This window comes from Gossypium raimondii, chromosome 11 (assembly GCF_025698545.1).
Source record: "Gossypium raimondii isolate GPD5lz chromosome 11, ASM2569854v1, whole genome shotgun sequence".
NCBI classification, from domain to species: Eukaryota; Viridiplantae; Streptophyta; class Magnoliopsida; order Malvales; family Malvaceae; genus Gossypium; species Gossypium raimondii.
The window spans coordinates 62589555-62614242 of record NC_068575.1 but is presented as its reverse complement, the minus strand read 5'-3'; the positions used below and the strand labels follow the sequence as shown (position 1 = coordinate 62614242).

The 24688-nt window shown below is 28.9% G+C and overlaps 2 protein-coding genes and 1 pseudogene across 2 annotated transcripts; all 3 read left to right on the top strand.

The window, feature by feature from the left end:
• Positions 1–1171: 1171 nt before the first annotated feature.
• Positions 1172–2498, top strand: LOC128032044 (transcription factor TCP18-like; annotated as a pseudogene).
• Positions 2499–18425: 15927 nt separating this feature from the next.
• LOC105800877 (CLAVATA3/ESR (CLE)-related protein 13) lies at positions 18426–19255 on the top strand. The gene has a single exon (XM_012632248.2). It carries the CDS (start codon positions 18673–18675, stop codon positions 18997–18999), a length of 327 nt encoding a protein of 108 aa, XP_012487702.1. The 5' UTR covers positions 18426–18672; the 3' UTR covers positions 19000–19255.
• Positions 19256–22875: 3620 nt separating this feature from the next.
• LOC105801747 (inositol polyphosphate multikinase beta) lies at positions 22876–24688 on the top strand. The gene is made up of 2 exons (XM_012633014.2): positions 22876–23021; positions 23675–24688. The coding sequence occupies exon 2, from the start codon at positions 23709–23711 to the stop codon at positions 24561–24563; it is 855 nt and encodes a 284-aa protein (XP_012488468.1). The 5' UTR covers positions 22876–23021; positions 23675–23708; the 3' UTR covers positions 24564–24688.

Sequence of the window (24688 nt, the reverse complement as noted above, 5' to 3'; positions counted from 1 at the left end):
CTCTTTTTAGTGGGAAGTTGAAGTGAGTTCATAAGTGCATTTCTAGTGAAAGAAAATGCAGCTTAACTTTTAAGAAATGATTGAAATTGATGCATGGATGATCCACTTTCCCCTTTCAATTCATGTTGGTTTTTTCAAAGGCTATACATAACCTAAGAGGATATATATTTCAACATGTCAATCATATGTTTCAATCCTTAGATAAGGTGCACAAAGCAAGACATAAAAACTTTAGGGATTGCAATAGAAATGTATAATACAATATAAAGCATGCAAGACATGTACTTTAATCACATAAATTAATTAACTAATACATAGCAAGGACCAGGAGTTTATCTATTTTGATTAAAATTAGCCTTTAAAGATGCATGATATAATTTTTTGGGTATTTTGAAAATTAAGTGTTGAATATAAAACAATTTGTTTGACAAAGGTAAAATTATTAGTTTCAAAATTAAAATATCCAAACAAGTTAAATATCAATAAAGAATCATAAAAGTTAAACATATATTTCTATATCCGTTATGATTCAATTTTAAGATAAAAATTATAAATTAAAAGTATTTTTTATTTTAATTTAATAAGATCTTGCCTTAGTGTAGTCACATATTAGACACTCACCCGGCCCCTGTTTTATTTGAATTTCATTTGTGAAATGCTTTATTGACTCGTTTCATATTATGGATCAATAATTCATTGAATGTATTCTCTATCTGAGTGGTTAGTACTTAGTAGCCCTTAATTTATTTATTATATTTTGTGTTTTTATTGAAAAATTAATTAATTAAATGATTTTTAATATCTGTTATTAAATTCATTAAAAGAACAACTTAAATCAAGCCCCAATTGAGAAATAATGGGGGAAAACTCACCCATCCAACGGTTCAAAAGGACTAGACTGTTAAAGCGTGAAAGATAAAAGAGCTTGACCAAAAAAAAATCAAAATTTAGAATAATGCTGCTCCTTAATGTTTGGTAACATTGATTTATTATAATAATAATATATTTAAAGTTTGAATTTGTCTTTTTCTCTATTAATATATATAATACTTTGAATTATTAAAAAATAATAGCAAATATTATATTCCTAAATATTTTACTACTCAAATGTATCTAAATTCCAAAAACCAAGTTTTTAAAAATTGATAAGAGAAGTTTTTAGATTCAAATTAAAAGGGTTGTTTTTCTCTATGTGTCATTCTCAAGTTTCCTAGTCCCACTCATCTATAATAGCTCTTTTGAGGCTAGGGTTTTCAAATTTATTTTTTAACAAAGGGGGGTACTTTCAAATGTTTCCTTCAAACAGCAATGGTAATAACAATGACCCAATCACTTATCTTGACCATTCGATTCTCCCTCTTTCCTTTTTCCATTCCCCTTCTTCTCCGAATTACAATCAATGCGAGCTATTACAACTTGATGAATATGACTATGATGTTTTGTGGAACCAACAACAACACTTTGATGATGATGATGATCAGTTCCTTCATCAAACAACCTTGTTGACTGATAATTCAGTGTCGGAAACTATCGTCAACTTGCCTGATTGTCGTCATAATAATACCACAACCGATATTCACCAACAGCCGATGCCACGAAAGAGACCAGCTGCTTCAAAAACAGATCGGCACAGTAAGATTAACACGGCGAATGGACCGAGAGACAGGAGAATGAGGTTATCCTTGATGTCGCTCGAGAGTTCTTTGGTTTACAAGACATGTTGGGGTACGATAAAGCCAGTAGAACCGTGGAATGGCTACTCGTACAAGCAAAACCAGAAATCACGAAGCTAATGAATAACAACAACAACAGCTTTGGCTTTGCTAAGAGTCCATCTTCGACATCCGAGACCGAAGTGGTGTCCGGGATCGACAAAGCAGCTGCCATTGATGGAAACATTCCTAAAGGGACACCTTCAAAGAAAGAGAAAAAAGAAAGACGACAACGTAAAACCAGTTTCCGTCCTCTCGCAAGGGATATGAGGGTAAAGGCACGGGAAAGAGCTAAAGCAAGAACCAAAGAAAAGAACATGTCTTTAAGGTTAAACAATGAAACAAGAGACAATGATCCAAATAGGTTCAGTTCTTCTTGGAGCTCAACTTGGACCAAACAACCTGGGATTCAAAATCACCACAACAACAACAACACTGTCTTTCAGGCGGACAACATAAATATCCATGGAGATCGCATGATTTGGAGCCTGAATTGTCTGCAAAACACTGGATTAATTAACCAAGAGGTAAGCCATAAGTGTCCACTTAGCCAAATATATATATATATTTCGAACATGTGTATTCCGTTAATAAACCTTTATATTTGTTTGCAGCTTACAGGCTCAATCCTTTGGTAAACCACGGGAGGCTTAATGAACAATAATAAAAACAAAATCTATGAACAAACATGTTTCTTTGTGTGGATAAACATTAGAAACATGCTATGTATTTGCTTTGTTCATGTACTATAAACATATTTCTTTGTGGACTTTACTGTTCAATGATTGTTGTTTAATGTTTTAAGCTTTTTCTTGTATCTGTTTTACAAGTAATTAAATAATCTTTAGAACATTTTGTAAACCTATGTAGTTTCTATTTCACAATTTTTGGTAAAAGCACCATGGAGGCTCCTATATTAATAGCTAAATTGGATTTAGCTCCTTCACTAAAAATTTAAGCAAATTAGTCCTGCACACTATATCAAAGACTAAATTGTCTTTTCAGTTATAAATTTTATCCATTTCTACCGTTAAAATTTAGCGTGGTTAACGGAATAACCAAACAGTTACACATGAACTAACATGAAGAGACCAATTTTTAACGATAAAAATGGATGAAATTTTTAACAAATGACCAATTTGCTCTTTGGTCTAATATATACAGAAACTACTCTGCCTATGTTCTGAGTAAAGAGAGGAAAATATAAACCGACTCTTAATATAGGACCTCCACGATAAATTTACCAATAACTTTGCTTTCTCTCTCTTTTTAGTGGGAAGTTGAAGTGAGTTCATAAGTGCATTTCTAGTGAAAGAAAATGCAGCTTAACTTTTAAGAAATGATTGAAATTGATGCATGGATGATCCACTTTCCCTTTCAATTCATGTTGGTTTTTCAAAGGCTATACATAACCTAAGAGGATATATATTTCAACATGTCAATCATATGTTTCAATCCTTAGATAAGGTGCACAAAGCAAGACATAAAAACTTTAGGGATTGCAATAGAAATGTATAATACAATATAAAGCATGCAAGACATGTACTTTAATCACATAAATTAATTAACTAATACATAGCAAGGACCAGGAGTTTATCTATTTTGATTAAAATTAGCCTTTAAAGATGCATGATATAATTTTTTGGGTATTTTGAAAATTAAGTGTTGAATATAAAACAATTTGTTTGACAAAGGTAAAATTATTAGTTTCAAAATTAAAATATCCAAACAAGTTAAATATCAATAAAGAATCATAAAAGTTAAACATATATTTCTATATCCGTTATGATTCAATTTTAAGATAAAATTATAAATTAAAAGTATTTTTTATTTTAATTTAATAAGATCTTGCCTTAGTGTAGTCACATATTAGACACTCACCCGCCCCTGTTTTATTTGAATTTCATTTGTGAAATGCTTTATTGACTCGTTTCATATTATGGATCAATAATTCATTGAATGTATTCTCTATCTGAGTGGTTAGTACTTAGTAGCCCTTAATTTATTTATTATATTTTGTGTTTTTATTGAAAAATTAATTAATTAAATGATTTTTAATATCTGTTATTAAATTCATTAAAAGAACAACTTAAATCAAGCCCCAATTGAGAAATAATGGGGGAAAACTCACCCATCCAACGGTTCAAAAGGACTAGACTGTTAAAGCGTGAAAGATAAAAGAGCTTGACCAAAAAAAAAAATCAAAATTTAGAATAATGCTGCTCCTTAATGTTTGGTAACATTGATTTATTATAATAATAATATATTTAAAGTTTGAATTTGTCTTTTTTTCTCTATTAATATATATAATACTTTGAATTATTAAAAAAATAATAGCAAATATTATATTCCTAAATATTTTACTACTCAAATGTATCTAAATTCCAAAAACCAAGTTTTAAAATTGATAAGAGAAGTTTACTAAAGTAATTCTTAAATTAATTATAGTGAAAAACATTACATATTTAAATATGTTAAATTCCCAGTTTTTAAAATATTATGTCGACAAATTTTAACCATCATTACTCCATCTTGTCTCCTTTTATAGTCAACGAATGGGGGCGCATGAATTAAATTTGTTGTTCTTCCTCAAAATTGATGTAGGGCAAACAGAGGAGTACTACATTGTTTACTTTTGTTTGCATATAATTTGATACACAACTCTTACTTCTTAACGACTTTATTTACCATTGAGTTAAATACAAACATATATATAGTTTAATTTTTAATTTTAATATTTACATATTTTTTACTTTTGGGTTTGAAAAATGATTAATAATTAATAATTATTATTATGAGGGTGTTTTTCTTTTTAACTGTGCGAGATTTAATTTTTTTTAAGTTTTTATGATGAGATTTGAGCTTTTAACTAGAGTTTCATTTTTACTAAATATTAGACAAAGAGAAAAAGCCAAGAAATCAAAAACAACTTACGAAATTAAAGTTGATTCCTATTTATTTTAATTAATCTTAAAGTTAATAAAACGACACACATAGACAGTGTCAATTCGTGTCTAATTGAATAGCAAAAGCAGGCAACTTCAACGCATTCTCTCTTCCTTTTTTATAACAAAAAGTTAATTTGTTTAGAGTTGGTGTAATTCTTGTTATCCTTAGCAACACTAGTATCTTTAAAATTCAAATCCAAACAATTTCCTATAAATATAATATACTTTACTAATTATTCATTTTATTAAAAATAATTTAATGTCTAATTCGAGTTTATAGAAAAAAAAAAACTTTTCAGCTCGATTTCAAGAATTTAATGGAAATCCGAATAGGTAGTTCTCTTATCAGAAAAAATCTCAGCATTTGAAACTAGTCCCGATAAAGAAACTTATGTGAGGGACATAAAATGGCTAGAAATCTACAAAGCTATGTCGCTTAAAAAAGAAGAAGAAAAAGGCAAAGGACTCCATTTAGACCCAAAGGCCAAGGGGTATATGGCCTATGTAGCAGTGCAACAGTGAGAACAAACTTGAGACAATTGTCTTTTGCTTTTTTTTCAATATGCTATAACTCCTTATATTTTTAATAAATTTTAAATTTAATCACTATACTTTTATTTATAAAAAATTAATTTTTCTACTTTTTCATATTTTAAAATTTATGTCCAATTGTTAAATTCAAATTCGCTATAACATTATTTTTTAGTTACATTGTTACGAGTATTAATGCATTTTTTATTTCAAAATATTACACCAACTAAAACAATATTAACAATTAGACTTGAATTTTAAAATCTAAAAATATAGAGACTAAATTCCTAAAGGTGAAAATATAAGGACTATATTTCAAATTTATTAAAAGTACAAGGACCTATGACATATTTTAACCTTCTCCTAAAAATATCTTTAATGAAGCAAAAAAATTGAAAGACCTACATCAAACCCCGTGTGAGTTGAAGGAAGACAAAGAGCTAGAACCATATAAAAAATAATAATTGAAATGGGTATAGAGTTGATTGAAAGAGTAGGATAAATTGATTGATTTTATAAGGTCATTTATGTTTTCTTTTTTTTTTTTTTGGGGGGTAGAAATTGATTCCTTATGCAAAGCAGCTAAAACCCAAAGCTTAAAATTGCCTCTTTTTTTTGTATTTAGGGCTCTCAACAAATATTTAAAAAAATGCACCATTTTCATGGATCTGTTAATTATCAATGAAAATTTTATGAAACTTTGACCAAATGTTTGGAGGAGATGAGATCCACTGAACTTGGCAAATCCCAAAGAGAGGGAAAAGACAACCTAAACCCCCCAAAAAAAAAAGAAAACCCTAAACCTAAAACACAGATCACACCCACAAAGAAGAGGAAAGATGGTATATTTTTAAAGAACCCTAAGAAGCATCTTCTTTTGCCTTTTGCTACAAAAGGCGTAAGGCATGGTAGTGGAAAAGTACTGGTTTTTTTTAGATGCTTTTTTTTTCTTTTCTTTTTTGGCTTCTGCATTTTAATATACATTCAGAATTTCAAATACTTCCCAGTTTTTTTTTTCTGCAGCTCCTTGTAAGAAAGAAAAACAAGAATTCAAAATGGATTAAATATGATTCTAATTCTAAATTCCAAATTCAAAACTCACCCACCCACACTCCCATATTATATATATATATATGCCCACATTCACCAAATTGGGGTTTCTGAAAACCCTAGCTCGACAGAGAAACAGCAAAAACCCTAGAATTATGCCATAAAAGATACATAACAGATAGGAGATTCTGATTCACCCAACAATTTCAAAGAATACCCAAAGAGAGAGAAAGAAGAAGAAAAAACAGTACAGGAAGTGGAGGAAAAAGCTTCAAGTTCCATCATCAATGGAGGAAAAGACAAGCTATACTTTTTTTTTTGTGTGTGTGTGGCAAATGCTATAGGGATAATATGAAGAGGGGGGAATACTTGTCTGTGAGTGGTTGGAGCAATTGTCGTAGTGGAGAGATTGAGAACAATACCCCAATGAAGAGAGTGACTGATCCGACCAATTTTAAAAAAAAAATTATCTGTACTTATTTGCAGAAAAGCAAAGATATATAGAAAAAAAAAATACTGCTACAATTTTAGGTGAAATGGTAAGGGTTTTAGGAGAAAGTAAGGATCTTCACTCCTTAAAATAAAAATTGTGATTTTAATCTTTAAAAATTCAGAAAATTTTAAAAAATAAATAACAAATTATTATTTAACTTTTAAAATAATAAAATTTTGATTTAATTCTTTTAAAAACTATAAAGATATATGTCAAAACAATGGTAAAATTGTATTTTAACTCTCATAAGAATATATAACTCAATTTTGACCCTCTTGGAAAAAAAATAGTTTCGTCTTTGCACAATCCTTAGAACTTATTAAGAAAAGCATTCACGAATCCTATTTGCCGTAAAACAACTATAAAAATATAAAAATAAAATAACAAACGGTAAAATGTTGGATATATCTCAAGTACCAAAATATTTTTTTTAGTAAAAATGATACATAAACTATCAATTTTAAAAACCGACATATTTAGAGTTCAATTTTATAATTTAAGGCAATGACCCTCTTTCCTTTTCTTATCTCTGAAGAGGACGTGTGGGTGTATGTACTATGTATACCCATTATCAGTGCAAGGAAAATAATTGCACTTTGTATTGTTAGGCCTTTCTTCTTCTTGAAAGTACCTAATCCCCCTATAGTGTCTCTACCTCATTCTGTCACTTTGAAAATTATTCTTAAAGTCAATCTGGGTTAAACTCTACGGGAGAGTTTGGATGGGCGCTGCGTTTACCTGCGGTTAATGAAAAAACAGCGGCGGCAGTGAGATTAAACACTATAGCGATACTGTAACGTGAGATAAAAAGTAAACTAAACGCACCGCGCCGCATCCAATCGCCCATCCAAACCTACCCTAAATGAGAAAAAAAATTCTCTAAACACTTATTATCTTTGTTTAAAATAGCAAAAATCAATACTTCAATTAAAAAACAACGAATTTTTGATCACTAAGTTGAACAAGCTTTTGCAAGGACTTAAATTAGGACCACAAATATGCACTTAATGAACTTATTCAAGAAGCTGTGTCTATAATCTCACCTCAAAAAAAAATTTCGATAGTCATATTGAGTTCAGTTATTCTAAAATCAAATTGGGTCAAACCCTAAACAAGAGAAAATCTCTCTCGGACACCTATTATCTTTATTTAAAAGAACAAAACCGATACCTTATTTGAAAAGATAATAAACTCCTGTTATCACTCTGTTCTAGTTGTTAAATTTGGGCCACAAATTATGCATTCAATGAACTTATTCAACAAGCTGTCCCAATCTTGTTTTTTGAGGTTATCTGTATACATTGGAATATGGTTAATGACGCTGCGAGCTTAGATACCACATGCTAGAAAAAGGAGCATCTTTGATATTTTCATTTTTTATCATGACAACATTCAAGTGCAATTTCTTTTGGGATTATGATTCCCTTAATGCATGTAAAAATGAATTTTGATGTTACATTTTAAAGGTCGAAAGTACGAATGGTTGGTTCCTTTTAATTTAGTCACATCTAAAAGCAATACAAGCAAAAATTACACAACTTTCAACTCAGCTACAGATTGGAATAATAATACATTTGGATATTACTTCTATAGTCTTTAAGGAGGTGAGAAATAATATTTAAATCTTTTCTATGTTTTTCTAATATATCTGAAAATATTAAAATATCATTTATATAGAATCCATCCATCTTTGAAAGATTTGCGGTGCATTACATAATCCAAATGGCATTACTCTTCATTGATAATGTCCATTAAGAGCACCAAAAATTGTTCAAGGTTTAGATTTTTTAGTTAGCATTATTTGTCAAAATCCCAATTTACAATCAAATTTATTAAAATATTTTGCTTGTTTGGCTTGATTAATTAAAACATCCCTTTTAGAATAAAATATCCATCAAAATAATATTTTGATATAATTTTTTATAATTAATAACCATTCTAAATAATTGTAAATTATATTTATATAATATCCTTGATTAGGAAAAATTTAAGGGCACAAGGATTTGCTCAGTTTTATGACTCTTGCCCTAAAAGAAGATGGGTCACCAATACAAGTGGTTTTAGCTATGTTTTTATTGTTTACAAAGATTGATTCTTTCAAATTTCGTAGTTGATCATCTTAATAATATTATTTTTAAGTTTTGAATGTAAGTTTTTTAAATACAATTATTATATTTGTTATTGCAACTCAAGGACGAATTTAGAAGATTTTTAGAGAGAGGGTCAGAATTGAATAATTTTATGATGTATTAATCTATATTTTCGTATCTTCGGACGGGTTAAACACAATTTTCTTCATTTTGGGAATTAAAGTATAATTCTATCATAAATGCTAATAAACTATTATTTCCAAAATTAACAATGGCGAATTCAAGAACTTTTGATTGAGGGTGAAGATAAAATATATATTATTGGAGAATTAAACTTAAATATTTTATATTAAAACAATTAAATTGAATTTTAAGAGTTAAATTGCAATAAGGGAGTAATGTATGTTTTTCTTTTTTTTTTAGCACATAGCACCTACTCAAACATTTATCTTTTTTAGGATAAATTTTAAATTTATATATAAATTTTGATTCAATATGTAAATTGATACATAAATTTTGATTTGATGTAATTATACACGTGAAATTTTATATTGAATTATACACATTTAAAAAATAAACACACCAAATTATTTTTATATTGAATATATAATACTTTGTGTATGCAATATATAAACATAAAATGATATTATATCAATAATTATGTTAAAAATTTATAAAAATTCGATCAAATCAAAAAACTTTATAAAAGATTACACTTGAAACCAAAATTAATGTATAAATTTGAATTTATCTATTTTGTTTACATTTGAATATGGTGGCTCACCGACTGGAAAACCCGCCTCGGCCCATTTGAATTACAGACGTATATTTCAAAGTCCTTGGTTAATCTGATTTTAAGTTCAGCAATAAGCATATACATTCCATATTTCATCTATCATAAATGTATATAAAAATGACATCATTTTGGGTTTATGATTTTAAGCAAGGGTTGAATTTAAGGGGTCAAACAAAGTCTGATTGCAGAAAAATGAAAAAGAAAAATCAAAATAGGAATTACATTTCGTAACACGAGTTATATTTATAATTTCTCATCCTATATATAACACTATTTTACTTATTTTTAAAGTTTTTTAATGAAACATTATTATAAAAATATCATTAAACTTTAAATATTAAATCGTAATCATTGAGTAAAAGAAATCATTAGAACAAAGCTTTATTACCTTTTTTTGCTTCATGGAAGGCAAGTAGATACCATCAAACCATGGCATGTCTGAAGGTGACATCTATGTATGTGCTCCAACAATGAAACCCAAAAAAAAAAAAAAATCCCAGGGTTCAATGTTTGTGAAGACAACCCGTGAAAATAAAAACAAAGGATATGTAGTCTGCTACTATATATAGAAATAAGTGATTTAACTGTTGGATCATAAATGAATAATGGTTTATTGGATTTGACATATGAAGAAAAAATGTATGGTCTTAGGTTCTTAGCTAGAAAACTAAGAAAATCCCTAGTCAAGAATCTTGGAGAAAATCTACCCTTAGATACGGTACACATTTTATAATCCTTTCATACGAGTAGGGTGTTTCCGACTATGGTACACGGCGCCTCCTCTTCCGATTTGATCTGGATTTTTTTTCCTTCTTTTTGGGTTCCTGTGCTTTGAGCTTCCATTTCTGGCCTTTTATGTTTCTCATCTGTTTTTTCCTTCTTTAAGCTATTGTGTCATTCTCCATTATTTTGTCAGTGATGAAATTTTTAATAAAAAATTAATTTGTTCTTTTATTTAAAGCTTGATATAATATTTGGTACTTGAACTTAATGTTTTTTCTTAATTTAGTATCTAAATTTGACACTTTTTTAATTTGATACCTAAGCTTTTTAAGTTCAATTTGATACCTAAATTTATTGAATGTTATATAAATTACACAAAACACTAACGATGTTACTTTTTTTGTTATGCTACAAAAATATTGTCCATGTTAAAAAAATAAGTATTGAGCTATGCTTAACTAATTAACATTAAAAAGAAAAAATTTAAAACTCAAATTAAAAAAATATTACTTACAATTAATTAATTAAAATAATTGAACATATAAAATATAAAAAAATATCATATCATCTCATCACATGCGGTCATACATTGATTATTTTGCTACCTCATAAAAAATAACATTGTTAGTATATTGCAAAATGTTTGATAAGTACCAAATTGAACAAAAAAGAGATTAGGTATCAAATTAGAAAAAATCAAGTTCAGTACCAAATTGGACCCTCTAAAAGTTTAAGTATCAACTTAAGAAAAAGTGTCAAATTTAGATGCCAAATTAAAAGAAAATTCAAGTTTAAGTATCAAATTAAAAAATATTAAATTTAAATACCAAATATTATATTAAACATTTATTTAAAGTATAATAACTAAATTATACATTTTTCCAATAAAAATACATAAGATGGGATTTGATGCTTTTACCCTAAATTTGACACCCACCACCAAATTCCCGCACACCAAGTCTTTTCTAGCAATAAATTTATGATGGAAACTCTAGATTAAGAATATTAAATACATATAAATGGAAGATGAAATGTTAAATATGGGTGATATATTGTAGGGCTTAGGAGTTAGGACACATCAAACTTGAGAGCCTACGCAACCTTTTGTGTATAGTTGTAGAATCAACCGTAACTTTCTAGCCTGCAATTTGAAACAGGACAAGCCTTCTTTTTGACTGTCCGTACCATCCTTTTGGAGACCAGAGATTTGCAGAATCCAACCAAACTACAGCTAGCACGTAGAGAAGCTCTTGGTTCGGGTCTAGCTCGAGTTTATGTATAAAATTAATATATTTCATGTTTATTTAATTCTATTGTAACACAAAATTTAAAAGTTATAGAGTACTAATTTTGTCGGAATATGATCTTATTTATAGATGACTGGCTTAAGTTTATTTTAAGCTCGTCTAATTTTTCTTTTAATTTTATAGTAAACTACATTATATGGAACTCAACTAGGCCTAAGGTTTTTTTTTTTTTTCATTCAACTATAAAAATTACAAAATAATTATTTAATTAATTGCATTTATCTTTTTTATCCAACTTCGTTAACTAAGGCTAACTTTTTTATAGAAATATGAGATGGCAATAAAGGGTGGATATAAGGAGGGGTAGGAGCAATGGACTTTGATTTTTTTTCTCGTAATTCTTGCGGTCTTAGGTAATTTTTTCACTTCAAAAATGCTTAAGTCAACCCCTAACAATTGAGGATTTAATAGAATTCTTCTAAGGCAGCAAAGAAGAACAAAGCAAAAAATAACGCAAAAGTTGAAAATAACTCAACAAATGAACGAAGCCACAAAAAAGCAAGAACATTAGAGAGAATGTTTGAGTAAATGCTCTTACAAATCAAATCTCTAAAATTACAAAATCATATATTCTAATATTACATATCTTCGAAGATCACGTTCCATCTTTGCCATGCTTTGTAGATGGGCCTTTAATCTCTCAAAGCAACAAGTCAATCTGGTTGGACTAAATGACCTCTCTTGAACATGATGTATCACACAAGTGCGTCATGGTTGCGGGCTCCCATGCACAACCCATAATATAGGCAGGACCTTGTGGCCCCTTTTCCAAAAAAAAAAATTGTAATTATAACCCCTCATACATTATCATTATGAACTAGAATGGGGGAAATCACACTTTGGCCTCTCTAAAATTTAAAAAAAAAATATTTAGTCCTTTAAAAAATTATAAAATCTTAAATTAATGCATGATAAAATTTATATTTTACATATAAAAAATTTATAATTCAATTTTATCCCTCTAAAAAAATTTTAAATTCACCTCTGAATTGGCAGTTTAAAAATTGATTTAATAACAAATTTAGCCCTCAATATTTACATATAATCTTAATTTGGTCATAATTTTTTTAAAAAAATAACCCTCCACTTCCCCTACCGTCACTACCAACATTGTCTCAGAATGTCACGTTGTCATATCTTAACGAAATTTAAATATAAAATTTTATGAAATTCCAACAAAAAAAATTACCAAATACAAAAGCTAAAAGTAAATGTTGTTCCTTTAATTATTATTAATAATTTTACCATGCCCCCTCGGTGTAAAATGTGTTACTTTGCCCCTAGAGGCAATAACTATAGGCATGAAGCGGTTAAGTAGAAGGTCAGCAAATCATATCAAGTGAGTCAATCGAATCACACAAAATCTGCATTCCAACAACCTCAAATCTAAACCACCCTGCTAGCTTTAAGACTTAGAGAAAATCTGTCATGTAATTTATACATACATATATATATATAATGAAACTAGGTTCTGTCCATCTTTTGATGCATAATTTTGGAACTTAAGGAAAAGAGAGAAGTGAATAGTCGGCTTTTGCTTATCTCCTCGCACAAATTCAAGATTTATGAAAGATTTTGGGAGTATCTTTTTACTTCCTAATGGAATTCAATTATATTTCACTCTACTCTTTTATAATAATAATGATTTTTTTATAAAAAAAATATGCGTATAAAATAAACTAAACGATCTATACTCTTTTAATTTTATTTTATTTCCATTTATTTTAAATTTTTGTGTAGATTTTATTTAAAAGAGGTAAATACATTCAACTCTTTTGAATTAGAAATTAGGTAAACTATCAAAATAGTCACTTTTATTTACCTCAAAGTTACATTTTAGTCACTTATATTATCATGTTGTAATATTTTAATCACTAAGATGTTAATTGTTGTTAACGTGTAATGTAAGCTGACGTAGCATGTTAAATTATCATTTTAAACGAAAATTTTAGCTTAAATTCTACAATTTTGGTCTCTATATTTTTCATTTTGGCATTTTATTTTTCTTTTATATTCTTTTAACTTTCTTTTTTTTCTTTATTTTCCATTATCTTCTACTTCTCCTCTGTTTTCCTCCTTCTTCATTTTTTAATGTAATTTTTCTATGTTTTCCATTAAAAGAACATAAAAGAAAAAAATTAAAATGCTCAAAATGAAAAAAAAACATCGGAGACCGATTGTATAAATTAACCTAAAATTTTTGTTTAAAATGATGATTTAACGTGACAATTAACGGCTCAGTGACTAAAACGTAACATTTCAAATATAAGTTACTAAAATGTAACCTAAGGTAAATAAAAAATAATTATTTAAATAGATTATCCTAGAGATTATATGGTGATCATTTTGGGCCGCTATATTATCCAAATCCCAAAAATGGGCTCGCCGCTTAGAGGGAAGCCTATCACTTGAACTATGACCAATTCTCAATAGTATATAATTTTAGGTCAAAGTATTATGAGGCCCTTGTATTAAGAGAAAAATTACATTTTGCTCTTTTACTAAAAAATTGATAAATTAGTCTATATTCGTTAGGTTAAAAAAAATTTCATTTATTTCTACTATTAAAAATTGGTCACTGTATGTCAACAAAAGTAACATATGGCAATTTCACGTGTAATTGTCTGGTTATTCCATCAACCTCGCCAATTTTTAACAATAAAAATAGATAATAAAAAATTTAACAAAAAAGAAAATTAAAAGACTAATTTTCTTTATAACCTAACATATATAGATTATTTTACCTCATTTTCTAAATAAAGAGAACAAAATATCATTTTACTTATTTTACTTTCCTTGATATTTTTACTTGTGAAGTGATAGTTTATAGGAAAAATTTTTCATTTCATGTAGTGGATTATATATAATCCCACTTGAACCTTGGTGGGGGTTTGACTTTGATGGAGTTGGTGATCACCAACAACTCATTTTGACATTGTTTCGGCCTTTAAAAGAGTTTACATTGTACTCCAAATAGTTGGCCTTCAGAAAAAATGGATGGTCAACATCAACATCAAAATAATAATAATAATATAAAATGGATGTTTTGCAAAGTCAAGACCTCCCCCACATGGCATGAAGTGGAGATTAGTCCTCAAAGCAGAGTACCATGGGATTTTGCCGACCACAGCTCCTCATTTTTCAAAGCCCATCCCGCACTTTGAGAGGAAATGGTGAAGTTTTATTTTTATCCATTTATATTCATTTTCTCACTTTTTATTAAAAGTAGTATTTAAATTATTAATTTCATTTCATTTTATCTTAAATCACCATATCATGAATGTGATAGGTAACATATTTTTATTGGTTGTTATACATTTTAAATAAGATAAAATGAAATTAGTAATTTAAATATTTTTAAACGAAAAATATTATAGGAAACAAATTTGGTCAATTTAACAAATCAACCCAAATTTTCTTCTTCTTTTTATTGGTAAAATGTAAAGAGTAAAACATTTTACAAAAGCTTCCCCTGTAAGTTGTAACCTTTTTTCATTTTTCATGCCATTTTCACCCCTCATGCTTTTTTTTTCTTAAATTATCAATTTTCTTGTAATTTGATTTATATTTTCATGCGGTTTGCTCTTTTTGTTTTCATTTTTATATTATCAAAAGTTTAGAACTTAGATTAATTATGAAAAATAACTCTCATTAATATTTATTTGTTTCACTAAAATATTTGTTAGAAAATGATTTCAAGAAATTTTATGAAATAACAAAAATATTTTACGGAATCATTCAAACACTAGAAAATATTAGTTTTCTAAATAATTAATACATTTTCCGTAAAAAATTTACACCAAACAAACATATGCTATTTTGTAGTTTAGATACCACTTTTCATAAAAAAATAATTTCAAGTACTTAAGCGATAAACAAGATATAGTTAGAGGCTAATTTTGCAGTTAAAGAATTATAATATAAACAATTATTATAAGCACCAAATTTAATAACCAATTTAATAACTAACTCGATTCAAACTAACTAGAATAAATTTAAGAGGAAATCCACATATTTACCTAAAATGAAACTCGAACATCATTGTTTTTAGAATAAAATTAGATTGACCTGTTGAACCGATTAAGATTAAATCAATTGACTTGCAAATCAATACGAATTAGATGATCTAATTATTTATATTTTTTATTTTTAAAATTATAATTTTATTAATAATTTATTTAATTAAAAAAATTAATCAGTTTTACTATTAACTCAATTCTAAAATTCTTTGATACTAAAATTCTGAGACCTTAACTTTACCATGCGTGATTGGGGAAGTGTAATTTTTGTGAAGTGGTGGTGTTGGTTCAACCTCACCTGCCCACTGGCCTCGGGGTTAGTGTGACCAGTTGTATGCACTGCACACTCGACCATGATGGATCTTTGTCTTCCACTCTTTATTTATTTTCACGTGTCATACGTGTGGAGTGTCTAATTGTAAGACTTTTGATAATTAAACTCGTGAAAATTTCAAACTTAAATTATTTTTGTTCATTCGATTCCATAAATTCAAGAGTTAAATTATATTTTATCACTTTTGTTTAAAGATAAATAAATTAATCTTTATATATTATGTTAAATAGTAAATTAAACATTTTTGTTAAAATTTTATCAAATTTTATTGTTAAAAACTAATGTGACATGCCATTTGCATCTTATTCGACGTATTTTTAACTGAATGATAAGTTTACTCTTTCATCTAATGTATAAAGATAAATTTACTCATTTTCTAAATAATAGACAAAATATAATTTAACTTTTAATACAAATACGTAAATTTACCACTAACATTCAAGCATAATTAGAGATTTCTAAAGTTATTATTATTTATATAAAGAAGTTATAATCGTTGCATCTTATAGAAGCAATTAGTATTTTTTCGTAAAACAATATTAAATTAAAGTCGATAAACAAAGCAACAAATGGACATATAAGTAACAAAATATAAGCATACTTTTCGAAAATATTAAAGTATAAGGATATTTTTTTGACCGTCAACAAATGATAACTTTCAAATAGTTTATTGACCGTTTTATAATTTTTCGAAATTAAATGACTAAAATATAAGCATACTAATAGTGTGATGCCTTTAGAGTAATTTATCCTTATAATAAACAAAATTCAGTAATGTGTTTTCGAAGTAAATCCAGACTGTTAATAATGCTTTGAAACAAATACACCACAGCAGCCGCGTGACGTGTTTTAGGATAAAACATCCTTAAAGGGATTCTTTTTTTCTTTTAATTTCGGAATATTATATTTAAAATATTATCTTGAATAATAACTTAATTATTCGCAACAATATATATTTTAAAATTTATTAATGTTTTTAATCTTAATTAATCATAACATTTATTTTAATACATTAAATTACTTAAAAAGTAGAATGATTACAAATCTTGAAAATATACTATTTAAATGATTTAGAATTACCATTAATTAATTTAAGTTTAATAATTTAAAATATATACTAACAATTTTTCAGTATAATAGTAAATTATATTTTAAAAAAGGAGATTTAAATCTTAAAATAACTTTATTAAAAATGATGGTGACGAACTCAAAATATAAATAGTAAAATAGATAAGAAAAGTAAAAACAGAAAACCTTAAAAACATACCCATTTTACATTAAAAAGATACAAAATATATTCAGCCCGATTTGATGGACTCGACTGTTGTTCAATTGGGTGTCAACAGGATTATTCTTGCAACTTAAATGGCCACGATGAATTATACTTTTCATTAAAAGTATTCTATAATATATTAGTATGGGTTAATTAAGAAAACATCCTTTATTTATGATTTAGACTTTAAATTGGTCCCTAACCTTTAAAATTTTCTAACTGAGTCCTCATAATATCATTATCAATAAAGTTCTTTTGTCAACTATTACTTTGAGTGTTCAATCCCCATCTTAAATTTAACGTTGGGCATATTCAAAACACACGTTCTTGTATGGACAACTTAGATCTAATATATTTGTTGAGGGGGGTCGACTTCTTCTGAAGAAATCTTTGAAGTGTCATCCATCGAAAAATTGACAGGTCATCGGGCAATTGAGCGGCTACCTTAAGGGCTTGGTTTACAAGGTCAAGAGCGTCACAGTCATACGTGGGTGTATGATAGCTCAAGTGGTACCATCTTCCCCAATAAGTAACCTGTATGCCATAGGTCACGGTTTGAACCCCACCAAAGGCGAGACACTCACATCCCCTTAGTGGGTGGTTGTGCGTCTATGTACATCGGGGAACTCCTGACATTGTGAACCAAACCCTTAGGGTAGCCTCTCATGGGACACTAGCTCTTGACAAGTATAGGAGAGAAACCCCTCAAAGGGACAATACCTTCAATTGTTGGGGAATCGGTTGGTTGCTTAATGAACAACACTTCGAAGACTTCTTCGAAAGGAGTCGACACCTCAAAATATTTATTGGCACTATTTTCTTAATATATTAGATTCAAACTAACAATACGGTAAACATACAAATGCACCTAATTTAAATATACTTTACACTTGATTCAAACTTAAACTTAACACCTAAACTAAAGGCTACGCCGACAAAAGGACTCGATTGATATCATGTTGATACTACAAAGACTCAATCATAAGGACTAATTTAAAATTTAAGCAGCAATTCAAGGACCCTTTTGAAGTTAACCCTAACTATTCTTATTTTCTAAAAGAATTATATTGGTTATCGAGTTTATCCAGACCCGGCCCGGGCCATTCACATTTTCCAACATATATAATTCAAGGTTTGACAATCTGTGCTTTTAATGGGCATTGTGTTCCTTGACCGTAAAGGAAGCTTCATCGGTACAAGAAATATGTAGAAATGGTCCGCATATACTGGACCTTCCATTTTCTCTCTTCTTCTTCCTCCCCCTTAATAATAATAATAAACAGCCATTGAAGCACCACCTCAAAGCTAAAATCCACTTTAAAAAAAAAAAATCTCCAATAAAAACCCTATGCAAAACCTTCCTCTTCTTCTTCAACCCTAATGAATCTCCTCAACAATGGCCATCAAAGTTAGCACCCAATACCTTTTCACCACCCTTCTTTCCCTCTCTTTATTGCTTTTATTCTTCGGCTGCTTCACTTCGTTCGCCGATGACGTTAATAATGGCCGCACCACTTCGAGCAACCGGAAAATCTTGGCGGCTACCAAATTCGACTTCGCCCCATTTCTACATCATCATCACAATCATCATCGATGGCATCATCCGAGACACGTTCCGGTTGACAACATCCGCCGACCCGAACCTTCCGGTGACGAGATTGATCCGCGTTACGGCGTCGAGAAACGGCTTGTTCCGACGGGTCCAAACCCATTGCACCATTGAGGTTTTTCTCCTCTTGTTTTTCTAATTGCATGGTTTTTTTTTTTTTTTTTGCAATGTATCATCTTAATTATTTTTTTTATAATTTGTATGAATTTTATATATACTTGTTCAAAATTCCATAAATCATAAATCAGATATAGTGCTGAAAAAGAAAATTATTGGATCTCTCGTTTATTTATTTTATTATTACTATTGTTTGTAATTTTGGGATACTAATTATGTGTATAATAATTACAATTTTATTTTATCAATTAAATTATGGTAGTTCATGGATTAGCATGCAAAATAATTTATTGCATTTTATTCTGTGCTGATATGAAATAACGGGAGGCAGAGTAGCTGTGACGGCACGGCACATTACGGGAAGCGTAATTTTAGCGACTCTGCCATTAAGAAATTATCTACATATTAATTAAGATTAGTTACAATAGTAGCTTTGAAAATACTTTACTACTACTATAAATGGTTGACTTTGGATTGAGATCTATAAATATTTATATTTTAATAAATTAGTAATTAAGAAGCCAAACCATGATAATTTCATGTTTTTCACTTTTAATTACTTAAAGTCTGATTTTTTTAAATCTCATGTGATGGGTTGATGGTTAAAGATGTTCACCGTCTTAAATGTAGCTTGGTTCAATTTGCGCTAGTCGTGTTTGTTGTTCATATTTGACCTTGTTATTGTAATTTACTAAAAAAATCTCATTTTATTTTTTAAATTGAAGTGTTGAGTTTTATCTAAGCTAATTTCATATATGCTGGTTGAATCGGATCAAATCAATTGGGTTGAGAATTGACCAAGATATCGGTGTAAAGAAAGTTATTAAACCAGGTGATACAAGAAATGATACAGATGAGTTGAACCAAGCAGAAAATTAACTGAATTGGTTGAACCGATTTTTTTAAAAAAAAATTTAATCGAATCAAACAAACCGATCAAGCTAAATGAATTAACCTTAAAACTTAAAACTAGGGGAATTAGTAACACAACTTTGGATTCCAAGAATACTTTATTGCTGAAGATAGTCAAATTTCATATGGTGTGTTTGTTGTACTTAAAAGTTTATAATTTTATGAACAAAAAAAACACTTAATACCTTTTGAAATTCATCATAAGCGTTCGTAGTGGCTAAAAATAAAAGAATCGATTGTTACCAACAATATTGAAATTCCTTTTTAATACAATATTAGAAGGGATAGGGAAGGCAATAAAGCGGGGAGATATTGCTAAATTATTTCATAACCATCCGTCCTACTCTAGTATAGATGTATAATTTTGAAATTTATTTTCATCTCTATGGATGTCGGATGTATCCATCTTCCGTCCCACCTCGTTACGCTTTAATTTAATAGTTGCACTTATTTTAAATTTTTTAAAATCTTTTTAAAACCAAGTAATTATTCAAATATAATTCTTCAGAAAATATTTAAACATAAAATATATGATTTTTGCTATATTCAATTATTACATTTTTACCCTTTTAATAGTTTTATATATTCAAAAATAAAATGGTAAGTGTACATAGTGGAGCAAGGCAAGCAATTACCATAACTGTTCTAAACCAATTATCTGCCCCTATATCCACTTTTTTAGCAAAAAAATCTACTCCATTCAAAGCAAATCAGTTCCACGTTTGCCATCCCTAATAGGAGATGGAGGTAACATAATTGGAAATCATGACAAAACAAAAATTTGACAAAAACATCAATCACTACTCCATTCAAATTAAGACTATATATATTTTGTAACATGTTTTCTATAATAGTTCAAATCATCCAAGTTTGTAATACCCGAACCTCGATTTATACGAGATGAACAAATTATTCAATCTTTAAACAAAATTTATATTGAAACGTATTTAAAGTAGTGATTAGAGCTTGATTAGATATCCAGATGACTCAAGCTCGAATACCGTCAATCCCATCTAACTCTTCCAATATTGTTTAGATAAAAAAAATTTTAATATTAAAATCTTAAACTTCTCTTCTTAATCATATAATTATTTAATACTAAAAAATCACAAACAAAGTTTTAGACTATAACAAGTATCTTTTAAGTTATATGTTACATAATTTTGCTTTCACAAATATATCATAATTTAATATATTTTTGAGATATTAATTGAAGGAAGACATATGTAAGTCAGGCCTTAAAGTCCAAATATAGAGACTGGCCCAATTTTCAAACTTGTTTCGGTTTCATTTGGTCTAATTTTCTTTTTTTTTATATTCGATTTTTTGAATAAATTACAAATAATATGATTAAATTATTAGTAAGTTTATGTTTTAGTGTTTAATTTTAAAAAGTTATAAATTGGTGACTAAACTATTCTATAGTTTTGATTTAAGTCTCTGGGCTATAAAATAGTTGTCGTATGGTCTTCCCTATTCGTACTGCATACACCAATCGAAAGCTCTCATTCCCTTTCTCTTCTATAATTTAGTTTTCTTTTTCATGAAATAACTTTGAACATCACATATTTACAAACCAAAATCCAAACAATTTTCTTATTTTCTGTTTGACCGTCAAATCTACTTGGATCTAAAGTGTGTTACTATTCATCGATGAGTATTAATCCATCTTACCAATTGTTGTATTATCGTTCGGAGATCATTAGTCGAACTTAAAAAAGAAACCTTAACAACCTAGTGACTTAAACAAAAACTTTTAAATAGTGCAGTGACCATATTGTAACTTTTTAAAATTGAGTGACCAAAACATAAATTTACTACTACCAATTGTCGTATTGTCGTTTGGAGATCATTAGCCGAACTTAAAAAAAAAAAACTTAATAACTTAGTGATTTAAACAAAAAATTTTGAATAGTACTATAACCATGTTGTAACTTTTTAAAATTGAGTGACACAAAAACACACTAAAAATACAAACTGGTCTTAACAAAGGAGGACTCGCTTGAAGAATAAACCCAAAAATGAACAAATAAAGGGGTGGCGAACGAATGACGGTGGTGGGTTGATGGCTTGGAGGACGTTGGAGGCCCTCCGGTAGTGGGTGAACGTCGGGGAGGGGCTGGTGTGGTGGCTACCGGCTGGTGCTGCTTTTAGTTTTTGGGAGAAAAGAAGGGAAGGCCCGATAGTTTTAGGGATTTTTTAAATTAACTTTAAAAGTATAATTAAATTAATTATTTTTCTGATAAATATAATTAAATTAGAAGTTTGCTATAATTATAAAATTATATAGTTTATTCGGTTATTTTAATTTAAGTTTTTAAAATTGAAACCGAAATAATCATTTAAACTGAAATAATTAACCGAAAATTTTTATTTTATTTAATTCAATTTAATTAATTTGACCGATATTTTACACCCTCCTAATTGCCATCTCCATTCCTTTCAACAATGTCAACGATGGTGGGCTATGGATTAGGCCCATGTTTCAATTTACCCCTAAGAAGGGTTGAAATATTTAATGTATTATTGTCAATGAATAATAATATAAGATAAAACAAAAATAGTAGAAGATTTATAAATAAATATTATAATTAATTTAAATATAATTAAATATTAATTAATTATAACTATTATAAATTTATATCATTATTTAGTTGATATGATGAGTCAACTTGGCATCAACTTGGTTAAGTAAATTATAAAATAAGTAACTTTTTAACGTTTCCATCGTTTTTAAAGTTCAATTATTAAAAGAGGTGAAAAAGCTAACAGAGGGCTAAAATGATATTTTATAAAATTGAAGGACCAAAAAATTTATTATATCTATTTTGGTTATTAATTATATATTATAATTTCCATAGGAAAATCATGCATTAAGGTCAAATATTCTAAGAACTTAGAAAGTCATCCACCTTGACTTTATAACTGTATAATAAAATTTTCGGAGGTTAATGAGGACCGGCAAAGCTTGCGTTGGGTTCAAAACGTTTCAGTCCGGTACTCCAACATTGAATTCCAAACCCAACACTATGTTCAACTTAGATTCTCTCTGTTTCTTTAAGACAAATCTGCAAAGTGTAATCATCATTCTTCAACCTGTTTCAACCGTAAGTTCATCTTCTTCCCTTTTTCTTTTTATTTCTCTTCATCTCTTTCAAGTATTGCTATTTTTCATTTATTTCTTTGACTTCATTTTTACTTTTTTTTTTCGGTGTTCGTTGCCTTTTATCTGTTTCTCGAGTTCCCTTGTTTGTAGAAAATGATTTTTAAAAAAAATTCTTTTGTGTTGCTTTAATGGCAATAACAGTTTCAAAAAACAGAGGTGGTTTTCGTTTTATTTTTAAAAACTGAATAACATAAAAACGTGCTTTGTTGAAATTTTAAATAAAAAATTCGAAAAACAATTAAAATTTGTTTTATTATTTTCACAAAAAATGCTTTTAAAAATGAAAAGATGAAAATAATGATGAATTGGCTCTAGTTATAACCTAAGGCAAAGTATTTTTTTAACAAATTTTTAATATTAAATTTGTTACTTTAATGTATTTTTTTCTATTTGAAAAAGTAGTTGTTATTTATATGTTTCCTTTATTAAAAATACCTTTTTTTTATTTTCTATTTATTAAAAGTCTTTTTCACTTTTAAAACAATATTTTCGAAAACCAAAGTAACTTAAGTTTTTCCTGAGTTTGTGGTTTTCGGGTTAACGTAATTTTTGGAATTTGAATTTAGTAATTAGTTCCGTCTTTCTTATTCTCAGGTTACCGGAACAATCGAGCTCCTATTCTATCACCATGCTTAAGGTCCCAGAGCATCAAGTCGCCGGTCGACAGGCCATCGACGGCAAACTCGGCCCTCTCATAGACAATTCGGGCCATTTTTACAAGCCTCTACAAGACGACGACGAACGCGGCACCAGAGAACTAACCTTCTACCACTCATTCTCATCCAACACCCGTATTCCACACCACATCCGCCGATTCTTCCCTGTTTTCCACGGCACCCAACTCTTAAAAGCCTCCGACAGGTCCGGTTTACGTCCCCACCTCGTCTTACAAGACATAACTTCCGACCACCTCAACCCATCCATCTTGGACATCAAAATCGGTTCCAGAACATGGTACCTCGAAGCATCAAATGATTATATCCAAAACTGCTTCCACAGAGACAAAACAACCACTACTGTCTCTCTAGGTTTTAGAATATGCGGACTACAAATATACAATGAATCGGGTTTTTGGAAACCGGGAAGGAAACTAGTCCGGAACTTTACAGCAGATGATGTTAGATCGGTTTTAAGGAAGTTTGTTTCGTCGAATGTTGGACCGGAACCGGATTGTTGCTTTGCTGGTAGCGTATACGGTGGTTGTGATGGGATTTTGGAACGTTTATTGGAGCTGAAAACATGGTTTGAAGATCAAACCATGTACCATTTTCGTTCGTGTTCGGTTCTGCTCTTGTTCGATAAGGAATCGTTTTTGAGAGGAAAGACACCATTTGCTGAAGTTAAGCTTATTGATTTCGCTCATGTTGTGGACGGCAATGGTGTTATCGATCATAACTTTTTGGGTGGATTATGCTCGTTTATTAAGTTTGTTTCTCAGGTTCTCGCCGATTCAAAGGGATCCACGATGGAAGATAAAATTTAAAGAATCGGATAAGAAATATGCATGTGCACGTACGTACTCAGAAATAAAAGTGAATATACATGAGACCTCTATAATATTAACAATACGAGGACAATTTAGAATAAAGTTAATATTTATTGTTTAAA

Coding starts and splice junctions, on each gene's coding strand:
- LOC105801747 (XM_012633014.2), top strand. CDS start 23,709: ATGCTTAAGGTCCCAGAGCATCAAGTCGCCGGTCGACAGGCCATCGAC.
- LOC105800877 (XM_012632248.2), top strand. CDS start 18,673: ATGGCCATCAAAGTTAGCACCCAATACCTTTTCACCACCCTTCTTTCC.